Source organism: Colletotrichum navitas (genome assembly GCF_030913465.1).
Source record: "Colletotrichum navitas strain CBS 125086 chromosome Unknown LY79scaffold_107, whole genome shotgun sequence".
NCBI lineage: Eukaryota > Fungi > Ascomycota > Sordariomycetes > Glomerellales > Glomerellaceae > Colletotrichum > Colletotrichum navitas.
In genome coordinates, this window is record NW_026850653.1 from 111,050 (window position 1) to 129,517 (window position 18,468).

The 18,468-nt window shown below is 35.0% G+C and overlaps 3 protein-coding genes across 3 annotated transcripts; 1 reads left to right on the forward strand and 2 right to left on the reverse strand.

Annotated features, from left to right (window-relative positions):
• Positions 1-390: 390 nt before the first annotated feature.
• On the forward strand, positions 391-1,741 carry LY79DRAFT_677739 (uncharacterized protein). Its single transcript, XM_060564489.1, has 4 exons — positions 391-746; positions 806-1,172; positions 1,228-1,372; positions 1,428-1,741. Exons 1-4 carry the CDS (start codon positions 453-455, stop codon positions 1,504-1,506), a joined length of 885 nt encoding a protein of 294 aa, XP_060408442.1. The 5' UTR covers positions 391-452; the 3' UTR covers positions 1,507-1,741.
• A 290-nt stretch (positions 1,742-2,031) lies between these two features.
• Positions 2,032-3,192, reverse strand: LY79DRAFT_527106 (aldo/keto reductase; the record flags this gene model as incomplete). The annotated part of the gene is made up of 1 exon (XM_060555899.1): positions 2,032-3,192. One exon carries the CDS (start codon positions 3,190-3,192, stop codon positions 2,032-2,034), a length of 1,161 nt encoding a protein of 386 aa, XP_060408443.1.
• Positions 3,193-7,383: 4,191 nt separating this feature from the next.
• Positions 7,384-8,727, reverse strand: LY79DRAFT_594412 (histidine acid phosphatase; the record flags this gene model as incomplete). Its single annotated transcript, XM_060561681.1, is given in 5 exon segments — positions 7,384-7,673; positions 7,707-8,225; positions 8,280-8,391; positions 8,401-8,677; positions 8,714-8,727. Coding segments are annotated over 5 exon segments (1,212 nt in total).
• Positions 8,728-18,468: the final 9,741 nt, after the last annotated feature.

Genomic DNA, 18,468 nt, shown 5'->3' on the forward strand with positions numbered 1-18,468 from the left:
ATGAGCCCAAAGCTTGTGGTCGTGCTTTCCGGCAAATATCGCTGGTGCACGGAACTTCAAAAGGTTAGAACTAGAGTTTCACCCTATTATCCTCCTGTACTTGCGAAAGTCTCTGAGATGCCGGACCATTATCAGACGTTGCCGTATCCTATTGTAATGCCGAGAAAAAGGGATCAAGGATCCAACAACCATGGATTTCGCATTACTTCTTCTTAGCGTTGCATGGGGCTCACAGCTCCCCGCGTGGTACCGTTCACGTAATGACAAGGTACTCCTTCCCGACTCTGTCCAGGGATGTTGCGAAAGCTCTTCCTTCTTCAGAGCCCTTCTTATCAAGTTCCATCAATAATATAAAGCCCCGCTACAGACTCTTGTCAACCATGTGTTGATTGTCTCTGCCATGAAGGTGCTACTCTCACTTCATCAACTGGTATCCCATTCGGAAACCGAACATGGCTGTGGTGCCCCTACCAGGATGTGAACATTGTTTAAGAAGTCAAATGAAAGCGATGTACTTCCTTTCAAGAGCAGCCAACCAGACCTATTCGATGACATCTGAGCCGAAGACTACGGTGCCAGCACTCAACGAACGTGCAGACGACGATGCGAAGGCCAAGGTCATGCAAACAGTTCTGTGGATTCTCGTTTCTCTATCAGCATTGTTTCTGGGGTTAAGGATATACTGCAAGTTAACCTATTCATATACGAAGATCAGGTTTGAGGATATACTTCTCATTGCGTCTTGGGTAGGGGCCTCTTTGCCAAAGTTTTGTCATCAGGTTGTTGCTGACCCCGGAGTCTTTAGGTGATTCTTGTCGCAGATGCTGCTCTGACCGAATTCATAATCAAATCTCGATTCGGCCGGCCTGGGTTCCCCATCAACGCTGACAATATATCAGTCCTTGCAATCGTCGGCCTGGCTTCAATCACCTGCTCGTTCGTCGGCCAAGTTTGGAGCAAGACAGCATTCGCCATATCGCTTTTACGTATGTGTGATGGTTGGAAGAAATCCTTCGTTTGGTTCGCGATCATCTCCATGAACATTCTATTCGCCTTCTCTGCCTCATCATTCTGGATCGGGTGCGTTCCTCTCAAGAAGAGATGGGATATATTCAGTGATGGAACTTGTTACGACCTGAAATGGGTGGTGTCATTCGGCATTTTCGTTAGCGGTAATAAGTTTTGGTTCATGATTATTTTGCAAGCTTGTACTGATGAGTTTACAAGTATATTCTGGTGTGCTCGATATCGCTCTGGCCGTCATTCCCTGGTTGATTCTTGTGCGGCCCACGCCAACCGAAGCATCGTCAGGTCTGAGACTGAGCAAGAAGGAGAAGATTGGCGTCTCAGTGGCACTGAGTATGGGAGTTCTGTCAGTTCCGGATGTTCGACGCATTGGGTGCACCGCAATAGCTAACAAGAGATAGCGCCGGAATTGCAGCCTTCATCAAAGCGTCCTACATGCAGTCGGTTAATGACACAGCAGGCGACTTTTCCCGTATTTAATGTCCAAATTAACTCTTTGCAAGTTCTATACTAACTCTACAATCAGATGGCGGAGCGGAGCTGACCCTTTGGGCTGGGGCCGAAACAGCAATCACCATCATGGCCGCATCAATCCCAGTATTGAGAGTCTTTCTACGTGATGCCGCTATCAAAACGCGATACCTTCCCCAATCTATCAAAATGAAAGTCCATCGTACAGTCAGGAGGTCTGAAAGAGTTTTGGGTGAGACCGAACCTCATCCAGAAGAGAGATTGCCCATCGTCTCTTCGGGAGTTTCCATGTCTACAGAAGGGGCATCCTCCTGCTCATCAGGGTCATCAGTCCAGAAGACATTTGTACCCATAAAATAAGATTTTTGGCTAGTGTCTAGGTAGATGGGCCGATGACTTATGACATCACTTTGACGAGTTCGGAAACTGGATAGTAATGTGAATGAACTATCTGGTTCTGATCTATCGCATTGAAAGTTCGATCATGATTTGCCCCTTGCTTGCTTTCGAGCATACCTTCGACACCACCAACTTCTACTCCTGACCAATGGGCTTGCCTTGAAGTTGCCAATCCATCGGGGCGGAAGCAGCCACTAGAGGAGCCGTTGGACCACCCTCCCTTGGGTCATCTAGAATGAAGTCCATCGGGAAACCAATGTGGAACTTTTTGATGCTTTCGATCGTTTGGATCTGATCCTCCGTGAGACATATGCTCAACGCCCTGATGTTGACCTCCAAGTGTTCTACCTTGCGGCCTCCGACGACGGGAAATACGTAGCGAGCCTTTTGCATCACGTAAGCCAGGGCAATCTGCTGAATACTCTCGGTCCCGTGTTCCTTAGCAATTTGCTCTAGAACTTCGCTGGCCCTGCGCTCTTCGTCCGACTGGTTCGGGCCAAACGTGCATCGCAAGCCTTCGCCAGCTTTTTGACGGGCTTCGAGCTGTTTCCTGGACTGCAGTTTGCCGCCTCCAAGGACATCCCATGGACACAAGGCCATGCCGAAGTGCCGGGCCATGGGAATGATGTCCCGCTCGACATCGCGGATCAAGACGTTCCAGCGACCCTGGTAGACGGAGAAGGGGGTCTTTCCCTGCGCCCTGGCATATGTGTTCGCAGCGGACACGACCCAAGCGGGGGTATCAGAAACCCCGAGGTACAGGACCTTACCCTGCTCAACAAGGATGTGGAGAGAATCCATCAACTCCTCGATGGAGGTGGTCCAGTCCCACCAGTGCACGTACAGCAGGTCAATGTAATCTGTCTGCAGCTTCCTGAGAGAATCCCGGACCGAGAGGTGCAGTGACTTCTTGTGATTGCCCGAGTAGTTGATGCATTTGCCGGGCCCGAGCTCATGCTTGCGGTACTGTGTGGTGAACTTGGTCGCAACAAACATGATGTCGCGGTTTCTCCTGGCGGCCATCCATTCGCCTAGAATCTGCTCGGATTCTTCATTCTGGTAGTTGTTGGCGGTGTCGATAAAGTTGCCACCAGCGTCGACGAAGGCGTCGAGAAGCTTGTAAGATTGGTCTTTATCCATTGATCCCAGGAATGACGACCAGGCCGAGCCAATCGACATGGCACCCAGGCAGAGCGGGGATACCCTGACACCGGCGGTAGTAGAAAGGATGCGATACCGACCGAGCTCGGTTTTGGGCTCTGGCGCCGGCGCGAAGACATCTTGGATAGCGGACATTGTGTGTCACACTTGACATCCGACGGAAGTTTCGCGGTTTAAAGATAGTAAATCGAGTAAGGGGCACACGGGTGGAATGGCACAAGGCCCAAAATCGGACAATAAGCGGCACCATGGCCTTTATACCGACATCGTCGATACACACGGCCGGTTCCCATGGTACCGAGTGAGGAATCATAATTCAATCAGACACCTGAGTCCGGCAACTCATGCAGGGTTTCGTTGCAAAGCCGTCTGAACGATGCCGTCGAACTAGGCAACGTCTGTGCTCCTCACCCCGCCATGACATTCAATGGGGGCCTTGGATTCTGATCACGATCGGAATGATCGGACTCGGTCTTGAGGTGAATACGATCGCCACTTATCCACAAACCCGGCGTGCTGTGAGTCAAAGTAAAGCCTTTCTATGATTATCGTCTACTTGCCTTCAATTTGTATTTATCTTAAACGGAGTGATCAGACAAGCTGATATTGTCCCACCCCTGTCAACCCAAGAGTACCGTGCATAATAAAGCTCAGCAGACAGTGGGTTTAGTGATAACATAATACCTTAATAAAAAAAATAGAGGCAAAAGGGATGGTCTTGGCCCATCCCGACCCAGAGCGCAGCGTAAGAAGCAGGGTAGGTTAGTACTATTTAAACCCTCCCTGGCAGAGCCATTTTAGAACTTAAAAAATCTAAGAAAACTAGATTTAAACTAGATTTAAACCTGCAGCCTTTAAAATACCTATACGTTAAAGTAAGGCTATATAATACACTTAACTATATAAAAGTATACACCTAAATCTTAAATCTACCTTTACTATTAAATTTAACCTAACTTATAAATAATAATAATAATTATAATTATTATAAGATTTAAAAAAGTTTATATTAATTTATTTAATTAAGGCAATTGATTGGGACGCACCAGGAATTGATATGGGCGCACCAGTCTTACGGACGCACCGCCATTCGCTTTTCTGATTGGTTCAAAAAATTCTTATTAGTGTAACCAAATTCTGCCAGGCCCACAGGAGGTAGCCCATCGCGGCAGCCCATTAAGGCAGCCCATCGCAGCCCATTAAGGCAGCCCATCGCAGCAGCCTATCGCAGCCCATCGCGGCAGCCCAAGGGGGTCCTTTTTGCGGCCGTGAACAGTGCCCCTTGAAGAGCTAGGTAGAGGTGTTAGTGCAATTGCCCTCACCGCCTTTGTGGGGATGTACTGTTTTTTTTGGACCAATCAGAAGGGCAAATAGCGGAGCGTCCGTAAGACTGGTGCGCCCATATCAATTCCTGGTGCATCCCAATCAATTGCCTTTATATTATATTATATTTTGTATATTTTTTAAACTCTCTATAAGTAATACTATACTATAAACAAAAAGATATAGAGTATTATATATAGTTAGTATAATAGATTTAACTATTCTTACTCTTTATTATATATTAATATGTTTCACTTAATATTATACTATAAATATAATATAAATACATATATTTTTTCTCAATATAAATAATATAAGTATATATATTATATTTATGTTATACTCTTATATTATGTTATATTTTATATTTTTGTTAAACTCTCTACTACTAGCCAGCAGTAGGATAAAGCTATATTTATTATCCTATAGTTAAACGCTTATTAGTCTACTAATGTACAGCATTAACTACACTAGTTAAACTAGTTAGGCCTAGATAGACTAGATACCTACACTATCTGTCAACTATCTAGAAAGGTGCAAAAGGGGTATAATAAGCAGGTATCTAGAATAGCCCTTCTAGAAAGGCAGGTTAACGTGTTACAGGCCTAACTAGAAGACCAACGGTCACGCAAGAGGAAAAAGGTCCCCCTATCGCCTAACAGTAACTTCGCCACCATAGAGCATATTCAGTGGGCCAGAAATACAGAAGCCGGCGATATAGATAGTCCGGATGAGTCCAGGGTATCTAAATTATCTAGCTAGGCCGAAAGTTGCATATGGGTGGGTGGCAAGTCCGAGGAATAAGTGGTGATAGAAGTGGCGATCGTGGTGATGATGATGGTTTGGATGTGGGGGTGGTTCGGATGTGGGGTCGTTGAGTTAACTGTTGTGTTGTCAGAGTCAGCTGGACTCGTAGGTATGGTGTTTGACAACATTCGAATTTAACCTCCTAACTATCGTGGGTGGGAGCAGGCTTTTACTCCTCGTGGGCTGACTAATAGGGGCCCTCCAGGGCCTCCGCCAGGCACCTGATAACTGTTGACTATTTACTGTTAGTTGTTAGACCTCTTCTTGGGGACCAAATAGGATTTGCTATTAATACTATATGACTTGATATATAAGTTACCCCTCCCGCTTAAGGCGTTAGCGCCCAGCTGGCAGAACCTACCCATTATTGCCTACATTGGGCAGTGGAGGGATGGGGTGGCATGTTGGTACGGGGGCAGGCACCACATGGTTACAGCAAGCCAATACCAGTAGTACTATTAGATAATAGGCCGTACAGCTAGGGCAACAGGTCTAATTGATAGATCGATTTTAATAAGCAATAATAGTGTGTATCATGCAACTCATTAACAGCAATTGCCCACTGTTACTAGCCATAGACAAGCTTACATAATACTATACAAAGCTCTACCTACCTATTGAGATAGGTTAAGAGTTTGCATGAGAGAAAGGGGAAATTCGGCCAAATATCAATTAAGAAAGCCGTTCATTTTCTTGCTATAAGGTACTATCCCTTACCCTACTTATAAGTAGGCCCCACATATCAACATGCAAATAACCGCGCCATTATCAACACCAGCACCTTCTCCCAGCCAAACAATTCATATATATCGCCGAACATCACCATTTACACAGGATACCTTATTAATTACATCATGAAGCAATGCACCAAGTATCAGCTCCAAATAGCTATTCAGGATGTTGCTGCTAGACAATCAATTAGCCACGCTGCTCGCACCCGGGACATCCCATCTGCCACTCACTCTCTATCATCGGCTCAAAGGCACCCAGTCGAGAGATACTGTCACGTAATAAAACGATACCGTTGTTACGTGAGCATTAACAGTAGCTTATATATCGTGACAGATACTTACTGCCTGGGCTGACTACCAGCGACTATGCTAGACCCAGGAGGATAATCTCGCTGCCTATATTTGCCGTTAAGAATCCCTTGGCAGATTCTTTACCCATCCGCAAGTGAGGGGTCTGGCAGAGCGCATGCTGGGCGATAGGCAGCGACCTCTGGGGAAGAATTAGATGCGCCCAACCAAGCAGCGAAACCCATCTATTAGAACCAATCGATCCAAAGCAATAGATGCCCGGCGATAGGTATCAATCATCAAGTGTGTGTCTGCTGCTAGACTGCTAGTTCTGGATGCCCATTAGATCTTTATATCTGTTGAATTTATGTGGAAATGCTGGCAGCATAACATCTATCCGTTACTTCTGCCGCCTCACTCCTCTACTGAGACTATCTTCTTATTGGTTTGTTGGTTATTTATCACCACCCTGTCCAAAGACAAAACTGTTCCTGGATTTTTGGTGGCTTAAAACGATTTCTAGCAAAAAGCCCACATTACTATACTAGTGATGATGTAAGTAAAGTAACTACCTCCTCACTAGGTTTTCCGACGGTCGGCGCGGCCTTTTCGACCTGCTAAGCCTTGCATAATGTAGAGTCACTATGATGAACCCAAAACCTGAACTGCAGTTCTAGAAGATACGCTAGGGGCGGTCTAACATCAAGCACTAACATCTCGAAATCGTTCCCAACGGGGAAGCAAGCAACATGTTAGGGCACTCATTCCATTATATACATATCCTTGTATAGCTATCTAGCAATAAACTTGTAATGCGTTCTCTGAGTGACTTTATATAGTATCTAACCTTGAAGATTTAACTGACAAGAAGCTTTACAAACTATCCTTACGACCTTTTGACCATAAAACTCATCACCGCAGTGTTGAGCAAACTGATACGCTGATGTTACGGTTATCGAGTATCGATCTTTGTTTTACTCTTAGCGGAAACTCTACTGTTGGATATCTGACTGTAACAATGTCACAGCTAGGGCACACACCACCGTGATCTAAACCACGGGAATCCGACGTTACTTATTAAGTACAAGCGCTGAACCAAGACAAACAATATTGCTACACTATAGAGGCTAAGATAGTATTGCTATTTAACTCCCATGATGAGGAGTAATTATCCCTATTAATGGAAGCATTTATTCCAGTGCCCCCCAGCCCTCGCAAATTTCAAGCCTTCCACAAACTCACTCAGCTTGCACCGGCCGTGCCGATCAACTTTGCAACCAGATGGCAGCATCACCCGGTCGTTAACCAGCACCCGGACAAACTCCTCGTTCGCTTCGCCGCTACACTGAAGCTTCTCTACATACATGCGGGAAGCAAACGGAATTAACCGACTCATTGAGAAACCCTTAGCCCTTGCTAACGGTGTCATATGTGTCTGACTAAGAGGCTCTGCCCCATTAAATAGCCCTAAAGCACTATATATAGATATTATAATATTACCACAGGTAAAGTTAGCATATATCTTCTTATTAAGTAGGAATGTTTTTGGATCTCCAGTAAGCGTTGTGTTAGTTGATGTATGGTTAACAACTAGCTGCTGTGTTAACTGTGCAATAAGCTCATTAGTAAAGCCTACTCCTTGTGTTGGGCCTAGCGGGTTGCCTGGTCCCCAAGAATAGTATTTGCTGAGTGTATCGCCGTATTCATCGTTTTTGAACTCCTCTGTTGTAAAGAGGTTACAGACTTTCGACTCTATGCCATTGATTACTGTGTTGATTGGACATAGACTCATTAATCGCTTTATCTGGGAAGGTATAAGGTTTGCCCTAGGTAGTAGTGCCTTATTTGCCTGTTCAGTAATTGGCCTAGAATACTCTTGAATCCACTGAACTGGCGCTTCTGAGGTACGAGCATTAACAGTCTTCTCAAAGGCTGGACAACCGCCGTGATGTAGTGAGTTATTAAAGCCCTTTGTCATAGGTATAATTTGAATACGTCTGGTAGTATCTGGGTCGCCGCCTCTTCTCGATTAATAGAAGCCTTTCTTCCAAAGCAAGGCTGTGTCAACCACACGTTCCTCGCTAACGCTTCTTATAAAAGGGTCGTGATTAGTAGCGAGATGCCGGTACCGTTTATAAAACGATATGCCAGAGTCCAAAGCTTCTTTCTTGCCAAACGGTGAAAGCTGTTCCACATAGCGGGGTATTAGATCGTTAGACTTTAGGATCTCCAAGCCCTCGCCATGAGTTACGGTAGTCCGAATGTGCTTAATTATCGCCTTGGCTTCTTGCATCTCTTGTGTCTTGGGATATTTGGAACCATGCCTGCTGAGGACTTGTACGAAGGTAGCCTCGCAACCTGCAGGTATAGAAGGGTCGATTTCTGATGGTACCGGGTAGAAGGGGCTATTCCAGCTCCAGAAGTGAGACTTAGGCTCTATCCCACCAGGAAGAGTCTGGCCACTAGTGCAACTATTCTCGCCCTGTTAGTTTGATAAATTAATAAACTTATAGTGTGGCATAGTATACCTAAAGCTAATAGCTAATAAAAGGATAAGGACTAACGCTATAATGCTGGTTTTAATGGGAGAGGTTAGAGGGATAAGAATAATCTTCTTTACTTACCTTGTGCAGTGTCTAGAAGGGTATTTTATATAATTTTCATTAATAAGGATGAGATATGTCCCCGACAGGCTATAACATTAGGAACATTTACTATTATAGTTTAGGTAATTAGGCTAGTAATAACCTAAACAGATTAAGATACTAAGTAGTTTACTTATTTAGTTCTATAGGGTAGCAGAGGTAAGTTAAAGACCCCTATAATGTTACAGCGCTATATACACTATAATTTATAAAAACTATTATATTTTCTACTGCCTTCTATATAGCTAAAATTTACTATTTTATATACACTTTATTTATATTAATTACTACTTAGTGTAAAGGGTTAGTACTACCTTTTAACAGGTGTATAGCAACTTAATATAATTAATCTAGACTAAGGAGAAAAGGCTATTTATAGTAGTATATATATTATATATATAAAGTTAAATAGGGGTACTAACTAAGCGCTAACTAAGTACACCTGCCTTACTAGCTTATATATTATAGTAGGTAAAGCCTTACTACACTTACTATAGCTTTAGCCTATAATATATACCCCCTCTTTACTAGTAGTTAGAAAAACAAGGTTCCTAGGCCCTACTAGCCCTCTATTATATATAACTATAGAAACTTAGCCTATAGTTATTACCTAGCGTAGACTACTTAACGTTTTTTCTTTTTTTTTTCCTCTTTTCTTTAGGCCTCTTCTTTAGTATTATAAGTATCCTTTTTTACTATTATATATTATTATTATAAAGTAATTATTTTACTAATATAGTCTTTATTAATTAAAGATAATTAAAATTAAAAAATACTAGTAAGTTATTTTTATAAGTATATATATATATATATATAGACCTACTATTAATTTATTACTAACTTATTATATTATAGCCTTTTACTCTTAGCTAAAGCCTTTTACCTAAAGGTAAAAAGTAGCTTATACCTAAGACCTTATTACTACTATTAACCCTAAGTGTACCCTTATTACACTAGTCTATAAGTTAACTTATACTTATATTATAACGTATATATATAGTAAGTAGTATATTATAGTAAGTAGTATATATCTACCTACCTTTCTATCTTTTTAATAACTTAATTTAACTAGATTATACAAAATTAATTAAAAATATATATTACTTTATTCTTTATTAGTATCCTAAACTACCTTATAGGTTTATATATTATATCTAGTCTTCCTGTAATTACTATATTATTGTACAAGTGGTTTACTACTCTCTATATAACCCCCCTTTTAGGATATTTCCTTACCTTTAGCTTTAATAATGTCCTTTTCTCTTTATAGTGCCTCTACTTTAGCTATATTAAGTAATCCTTTAAGACGTAGTTAGGTCTTTTTAGCCCTCTAGCGCTTACTAAGTACCTTTATCCTTATATAAAGTTAATAGTTCTTTACCTTAATAATAGTAAGTTAATATACTAACTTACTAATACCTTTTAACTATAAGTTAATTATCTTATATATTAGTGTTAGTAAACTTCCTTAATAGTCCCTAATCCTTTTTTTTAATAAGGTAGAGCTTTATATACCTTTAATTACTATTATTAGTGTCTTTAGGTCCTATAAGCCTAAGCTAGTTAGATATAAGTTAACTAGTGTTAGTATCTTTAGCTTAAAATCTAGGCAAAAAATAATAACTTTAGGATTAAAAGGTATAAGACTAGCCTATTAAAAACCTACTTATATATTTATTTCTCTTATTAAAGTAAAGAATACTACTTTAAAGGTAGAAAAAAAGTTATCCTTAGTAATATATATAATTTATATCTATATTACTTTCTTAATTTCTTTACTATATAAGTGCTTTAAAGGGCTAAAATAGCTAATATTAAGAGGCTAAAGCTTATATAATAAATAAGGAGGTATATATAAAGTAATAATACTTTCTTCTTTATAGTAGTTATTAAATTTAGTTAATTTATAGCTATTATAGCTATCTAGGATTAAAAGGTAATAAGTACCTTTTATATAAGACTTTATACACTAATTAAAGTACTTTAGCTAATCTAGGCTAATCTTATTTATAGTCTATCTGTTTTTACTTAGGTAAATACGCTATATAGCTAGAAATTTACTATTAAGGTACTATAATAGAAAGTATATTATTAAGTAGTACGTTTAGGGGGTAATTTATGTAGTTAAAAGTGGCTTATTTCTTCTATCTATAGTGCTATAATCTATGTTCCTTAAATATTGCCTTGCTTAGTAGATTCTACTGCAAGTATCTATATTTAGGAGCAAGGGTTAGATTAATAAGCAACGTTATTCTAGAAGGCAGTGTTAGTTAGTAATATCCTATATAATATACCCCCTTAGGCGTTAGCGTAGGTTGCTGTACGCCTAGATATAAAGGAAAAATAGTTCTTTTAGCGTAAAAGGGCTAGTTATTATATAATTATAGGCTATTAGTATTAGGTGTTCTTATTAGTAGGGCTACTTACTATAGGGCTAGCCTACACGCTAGTAAATATTTACCTTAAGGCTAAATTTATAGTTACTTTTTTTTCTTTTTCTTTAATAACTATAATAATAATTATAAGTTATATTATTATTTTTATTATAATTAATTACTAACTTATTATCTTTTATATTACTATACTACTTTACTTAATTACTAATACTTCTTTTTTTTTTAGATATTTTATAAAACTATTACCTTTAGTAAGGCTTATATATACACCCTTGTAGCTACTATAGGCCCTAAGGCTATAGTAGTCTTACTACTATATAACTACTATAGTTACTATAAGTGTACCTTGTCTTCTCTTAAGGAAGAGAAAAAGACCTTTAGTAGGTCTACAGGGGAGTAAAAACCCCCTATAGATAGGTCTTATAAGTATTATTTTATTACTAGTTAATTAATTTTAGTACTAAAGAATAAGTGTAGCTTCTTAAAAGTAATAATAAGTAGTTTCTCTAGAGACTAGCCCTTCTAACTTTAGTTAAGAGAAGCTATATAACTTAGGCCTAGATTTACCTTTAACTAGTATATTACTACTTATTATTACTTAGTTATTTCTTAATTACTAACTTATTTTATAGATAATAAAGTAGTAGTAAAGTAGTTACCTTTTTACTTTTATATTAATAATAAAGAAAGCTTACTACTGTCTCCTAAGGTTAAGAAGGATTTAGGCAGTAATAATAATGCCTTTATAGAAGTACTAGAGTACTAAGAGGGTATAGTAAGGAGACCTACTATTATTAGCCTTTATAAGTGTTACTTAAGGAGTATACTTATAGGTTAATTTAATAGTAAGTATCTCTTAGGTCTTAGCCTTAAATATTACTAATATATTATATATTAGTGTATATATATACTACTTACCCCTAAGGTTATTAGCCTAGCTAATACCCTCTTGTGTACTTTAAGTAGTAAAAGGGCCCTATATAAGGTAAGTTACTTCTTATTTATATAATAGTTACTTTTACTTATATATCTTTATTTTAGGTAATTATAGCTATATAGTTATATATATAAGTAGTCTTACCTTAAACCCTAAAAAGAAGAAGGCTACTTTACCTATAACTATCTTTTTAATAAGGACAAAAAGGAGAAAAATAAGAAGGAGAAGGAGAAGGAGGAGGTATACAATAGAGTAAGTAGCCTTAAGGATCCTTTATAGAGGCTATTACCCTTAAGTGTTCCTTTAGCTTTCCTATTAGTCCTTATATATATTATAGTGTCTCTATTAGTACTACTTACGCGTAGGCTAACCTTAATAGCTTTATTAGTAAGCTCTCTCTTATATAGAGGACTTACTCTATGTTTTATTATTTCTTAGATAATTATATAGATGCCCTCCTTTGTTAATAATAGGCTCCTTAGCCCTTAGGCTATTTTTACCTTTTTAGAACGTTAGGCTCTTAGCCTATAGGCTGTTTTTTAATTTTTGCTTTAGCTTAGGCCCCTTAGCCCTAGGCTATTATTTAATTTTAGAGGAGTTTTTGCTTTTACCTTTCTTGTTGTTTATTAATTAGGTCCTTGTTTCTTTTTATCCTACTGTATACTATATATCTTATAAGTTAAGGAGTACTCTAAAGTGCTTAAATTTAGCTTATAAGAGATTCTTAGTAAGTTTATTTACTAGTATCTTGTTTATTAGTAGATATATAATATTAACTTTACCTTCTATATAGACCTCTTATAGCTATATATTCTAGATATTAATATAGTAAAGTTATATTATAATCTTCTTTTTTCCTTATAACTAAGTAAATTATTACTAGTTATTATATTATACTACTTATATATTATCTTTTAATTTAAGGTAGATATTATAAAAGAGGCGTTTTAGGGTAATAAGCTCTTTAGTTATATAGTTAAAAGTAAAAGCTTAGCTTTAGTTATTAATATTATAACTATTGCTTAGTAAGTTGCTTTCTAATAGATTAGGCTACTAAAGAGATATATAATATACCCTTAGGATAACTAATAAGTAATTATATTATTAGTAAAAGAAGTATTACTTACGTAGAGAAGTTATATACCCCTAAGATACTAAAGTATATTAATAGATATAAGGTATAAAAGAGGTATTAAATATACTACTTTACTACTTAAATATAGTATATACTTAAGTTTATTAGGTACCTAGAGAAGAGTAAGTAGGTAAATACTATATTTAGCTAGATTATTATAGTAGTATATAGGATTAATCTAACTATCTCTTAAAAGAGCTTTACTTTACTAGTGTTATTATCCCTTGTTTTAGAGAAAGTCTATTATTAGTAGTAGTATTATAGGAGAAATCCTATCTATATATTTAAACTTTACTACTATATTATAGATATATTAGTTATAGTAGAAAATATCTTCTAGTTAGGTCTATTATATATAATATAAATACCTAGATACTACTTTCTTTCTAAGGTCCTTTATTTTATATACCTCTTTTAGCCTTATAATAATTACTTCTTCTGCCTCTTTACTCTCTTTTAGGTATATAACAAGATATTATTAATATAAAAGAGTATATATATAGTATACTCCTTAGAAATAAAGAGACAGGGTCTTCTTTAATAACAAAGCCCTAGGCTTTTTAGTGTCTTTATAAACTCCTTAAACTAAAGAAGAGGTATATTATATAACCTATATAAGGCCTATGTAATAGATGCTGCTTTTCTTCTTGCTAATAACCTAGTAGTAGCTTATAGTATACTAGTTTCCTAATAGGTCTCTTTTAGTATTAAGAAATATATTAACTATATTAAGTTACTTAACCTTAAGGTTAAATTATATAGTAATAGCTATTACTATATAAAAGGTTTATACTATAAAGGTTACTATATATATCTAAAGAAGGGGTCCTTTTCTTATATATTCCCCCTTATAATAACTTATGCCTTACTATAGTTAAGATATCCTTCTAGATCTTACTTATATATCTACACCTACTTTAATAAGAGAAGCCTTATTCTAGTAGTAAATCTTGCTTATTAATTACCTTAAACACTTTAAGATACCTTAGTTCTATAATTTTATAGTCTATTACTTATTATAGTAGTTAATAAAGGTCTAAGGTATCTTAATTAACTCTTTAGTGTCTATAGTAGTCTTATAAGATTATTATAATAATATTACTTCTTATTTAATATTTATAGTATATAATAGGTTATTAGCTTATATATTACTATATTTACTATAGTATATAGTGTATAGTACTATTACTTACTTTAGCTTTTACTTCTTGTTAATTATTTAAGAAGGTTATAAAGAAGCTCTTAAGGCTTAGTCTTTTCCTTTAACTAAGGGACAAGAAGAATACCCCTTAGAGGCTACTAGTAGGCGCCTTACTCCTAGTCTACGCTTTAGTGTACTATAGTTAACTATACCTATATACACTAAAGGCGCCTTTATTATTAGCTTATTTTATTTCTTAGCCTTACTTCTCTTAGCTTAGACTATTAGGTTAATTATATAGCTATATATTAATTTATATATCTTTACTGTTTTAGAACACTAGTTATTATCTAGTAGTATAAAGGTTAAAAGGCCTCCTTTATATAAGGTTATAATCCTTTTTATACTATAGTGCTTAGCCTTGTTATATAATCTACTACTTAACTATTGTTAAGTATTATACCTAGTTAACTAATTTTAGAGGTTAAGGCTATTTAGTATTTAGATTACTAGGGCCTAGTGTTATCTTAGGAGTCTATACCTTTTCTTTTCCTCTTATAGTAATACCTTAGTTATATTACTTAACGTCTTAAGTAATTACTTTAGTATTACTTAATAAAGGATTATTATTTTATATTATAGTAACTATTATTTTAAATACTATTATTATTACTTTTATTAACCTAAGTATATTTATTATTATGTCTTGCTTATAGTCTTTATCTTTAATAATTTTAATTATACTTCTTGCTTTTAACTTTACTATTATATTATTCTTCTTGTCTTTACTTTAGAAGAACTTTATCTTATTAAAGCATATATTATATATAATAATTACCTTATATAGTAAAGGTACCTAAATCCTATAAAGGTTATATATATTTTATATATATCTTACTAAGTATCTAATATACCTTTATAGTTTAACTTTAAATTATCTTTTCTAAATACCTTTCTTATAGTTACTTATTAATAAATAAGCTTAATATTTATATATATATATTTATCCTTAGTAAAGACAAAGGTTATACTATAATACTACTGTATATACTAGTGCCTACTAGTAAAAGTACTATCTAAACTAAGCCTTTTTTTTCTTAATAGGCAAGGTCTAGTTATAACACTAGAGAGGGCTTATATTATACATATAGATTACTATAAGTACTACCTTTAGCTATAGTTTATAGAGTAGTCTAAAGGACAAGAGTATCTTTACTATATAAGTAATAATTTTTTATCTTACTTTCTCTTTACTGCCTATAGGCTTTTTTATATTTAGTAGAAGGAGCTTTATATTTATCTTAAGCTTTACTGTCTACCTTTTATACTCTATGTCTCCTTTAATACTAATAACTAATATATCTTTGTCTTAGTAAATCTTATAGATATTAACCTCTTGCTACTAGGTAACCTAAGTAATAAATCTATAAATAACTAAGAATATATTATTATAGGTCTTTTTAGGAAGCGTAACTCTAAAAAGCTAAGTAGTATACTTATCTCTTAAGTATATAAGCTACTTTAAGTAATTAAATCTAGTTAAGAAGTTAAAGAGATCCTAAGAGATATAATAATATAGATAAATTAAGTAGTCTTTAGAGGCTTACTTTAAAATTACCTTGCTTATATAGGCAATAGTATAATACTTATATTTAATATAAGATAGTCCTTTAATTTTTACCCCTAAGCGTTAACCTAGAGTATTATAAGCGCTTTAGGCCCTAGATGCCTACTCTAAAGGTACTAAAGGTAGGTATTATTACTATAGTCTACTAGTATATTTATTAATAAGTAAAACAAGGTTATAAACACTTATGTATTTACTAGTAAGGCAAGGCTATAAGGAATAAGGCTATATAATAGCCTAAGGTAAAAGAAGAAAGGTTTATATTTAAGGAAGACAAGGTTACCTTTATATACTAGCTTTTTTATAGTTATATTCTTTTTAAGTGTTCTAAAGTAAAAAGTATAGTTATATCCCTAATACTATGCTTTTGCCTTCTTAATTAGACCTTCTAAGGTAATATTAATATAAAATCTAGGAATAAAGGCTATATTTTTTAGCCTAAGATCCTCTATGCCTAGCCCTCTTGCGCTGTTAAGGAGGTTCTTTATAATATATATACTATATCCCTCTATAGGGTAGAATATTATACCTAATTTAATATAATAATTATCTATGTTTATTTTATAGAAGCTAGGCTTAAGGAGTAACTTATTATTTATAATATAAAGACCTCTATAGTTATTAAGAATAGTGCTCTTACTAAGAATATATAGGCTAATAAGCAGGGTTAAGAATATACTAAGAGTTAGAGGAAGTATAGCTAAGGTCTTACTAAATAAGCAAAGGTTAATAGTAACTATAACAAGGGTACCTTATAGGTAGAAGGGGTTAAATCCCCTTTTTTACTTCTTTTACACTTTACCCCTAAGGTTTAACTACTTTAGCTTTAAAAGCTCTATAATAATAGCCTTTACTGCTTACTTACTTAGGTTTACCTAAATAATCCTTAACTTACTAAAGAGTATATACTTAATATACCTATAGTTAATAGGTTTCTATAAGTAGTTAGACCTCTTATAAAGGTATTTAAAGTACTACTTTTTATCTTATAGTTTACTTTTTTTTACAAGGGTTATATATACCCTTATTACTTTATAGGATTTTATAGGTATTATTTATAGTAAATTACTTAGTAACTTACTATATTCTCTTAGGGTTATTTACTGTCCCCTGCGTTATTTAGTCTTTACAAGGTTATTTAGCTTACTACTTACCTAGGAGGAGTAATTTACTACTTAATAGTGTATAAAAGGTCTTAATTAAGAGAGTACCTTAGATCTTAAGGATACTATATACTTTAGCCTTTATTAAGGCAGTATACTATTCTTTAAGCTAAGTAAATAGGTTATTTATTAATAAAGTGTATATAAGAATCTTATTATAATTATTATAGGCTATATTGCTTACTTATTATAAAAAGGGTATATTATTATTTAATCTTTAAAATAGTTATATAAAGGTAAAGTTAATTATTATTTAGTAATTATAGCTATATACCTTTTATAATCTCCTTTATAACTATAGTTTAACCTAACTTAATAATAAGTTATTTACTTTTACTATTTATATATCCTTAGCTTAGTAAAGATAAATTACTTATAGTAATAATCTATTTTTACTTTATTACTTTATTATTAATAGTTAGTACTACTAGCTAAATAGGCTTTTAGCCTTACTGCCTTACTTACTAGCTAACTAAGAGGTTATTCTAGCTTATAAAGTTAGCTTTATATTACCTTTAGCGTTTAGCGTTTTACTTTATAATGTATTTAGCTAGCGTAGGCGCTCCTAGGTGCTTAGGGAGCTCCTCTTTGCTGTCTAGATTAATAAATTACTAGACTTTATGTTAGGTAGCATAGAAGTAAAGCTTTATATACTATAGGAACTAATCTTTATATATAGTTAAAAGGCTATAAAGATAAGTATTAGTTAGTAGGCTTACTATTACTTCTAAAGGTATTATAGGCGTAGGATAAAATTAAGAAAAAGTATTAGTTTTAAGAAAGGTATTTCTAAGCGTGTACTACTTTATAATAGTAAAGGTTATTATTACTTATAAATTAAGTTAAAGCTAGGCTTATAACTATTATTAAGTAGTATATTTAGGGGGTAATTTATATAGTTAAAAGTAGCTTGTTTCTTTTATCTATAGTACTATAATCTATGTTCCTTAAATATTGCCTTGCTTAGTGGATTCTGCCGCAAGTATTTATATTTAGGAGCAAGGGTTAGATTAATAAGCAACATTGTTCTAGAAGGCAGTGTTAGTTAGCAATATTCTATATAACAAAGTAATATTTACTTTTTATAATAATATACAGAGGTATTACCTAGCTATCTATATATACACCTTAAATAATAGAAACCTATTTATAATTACTAGGCTACTTTATATAAGGCCTTCTATATTAGTTAAAAGTTATAATAACCTTTATATACAA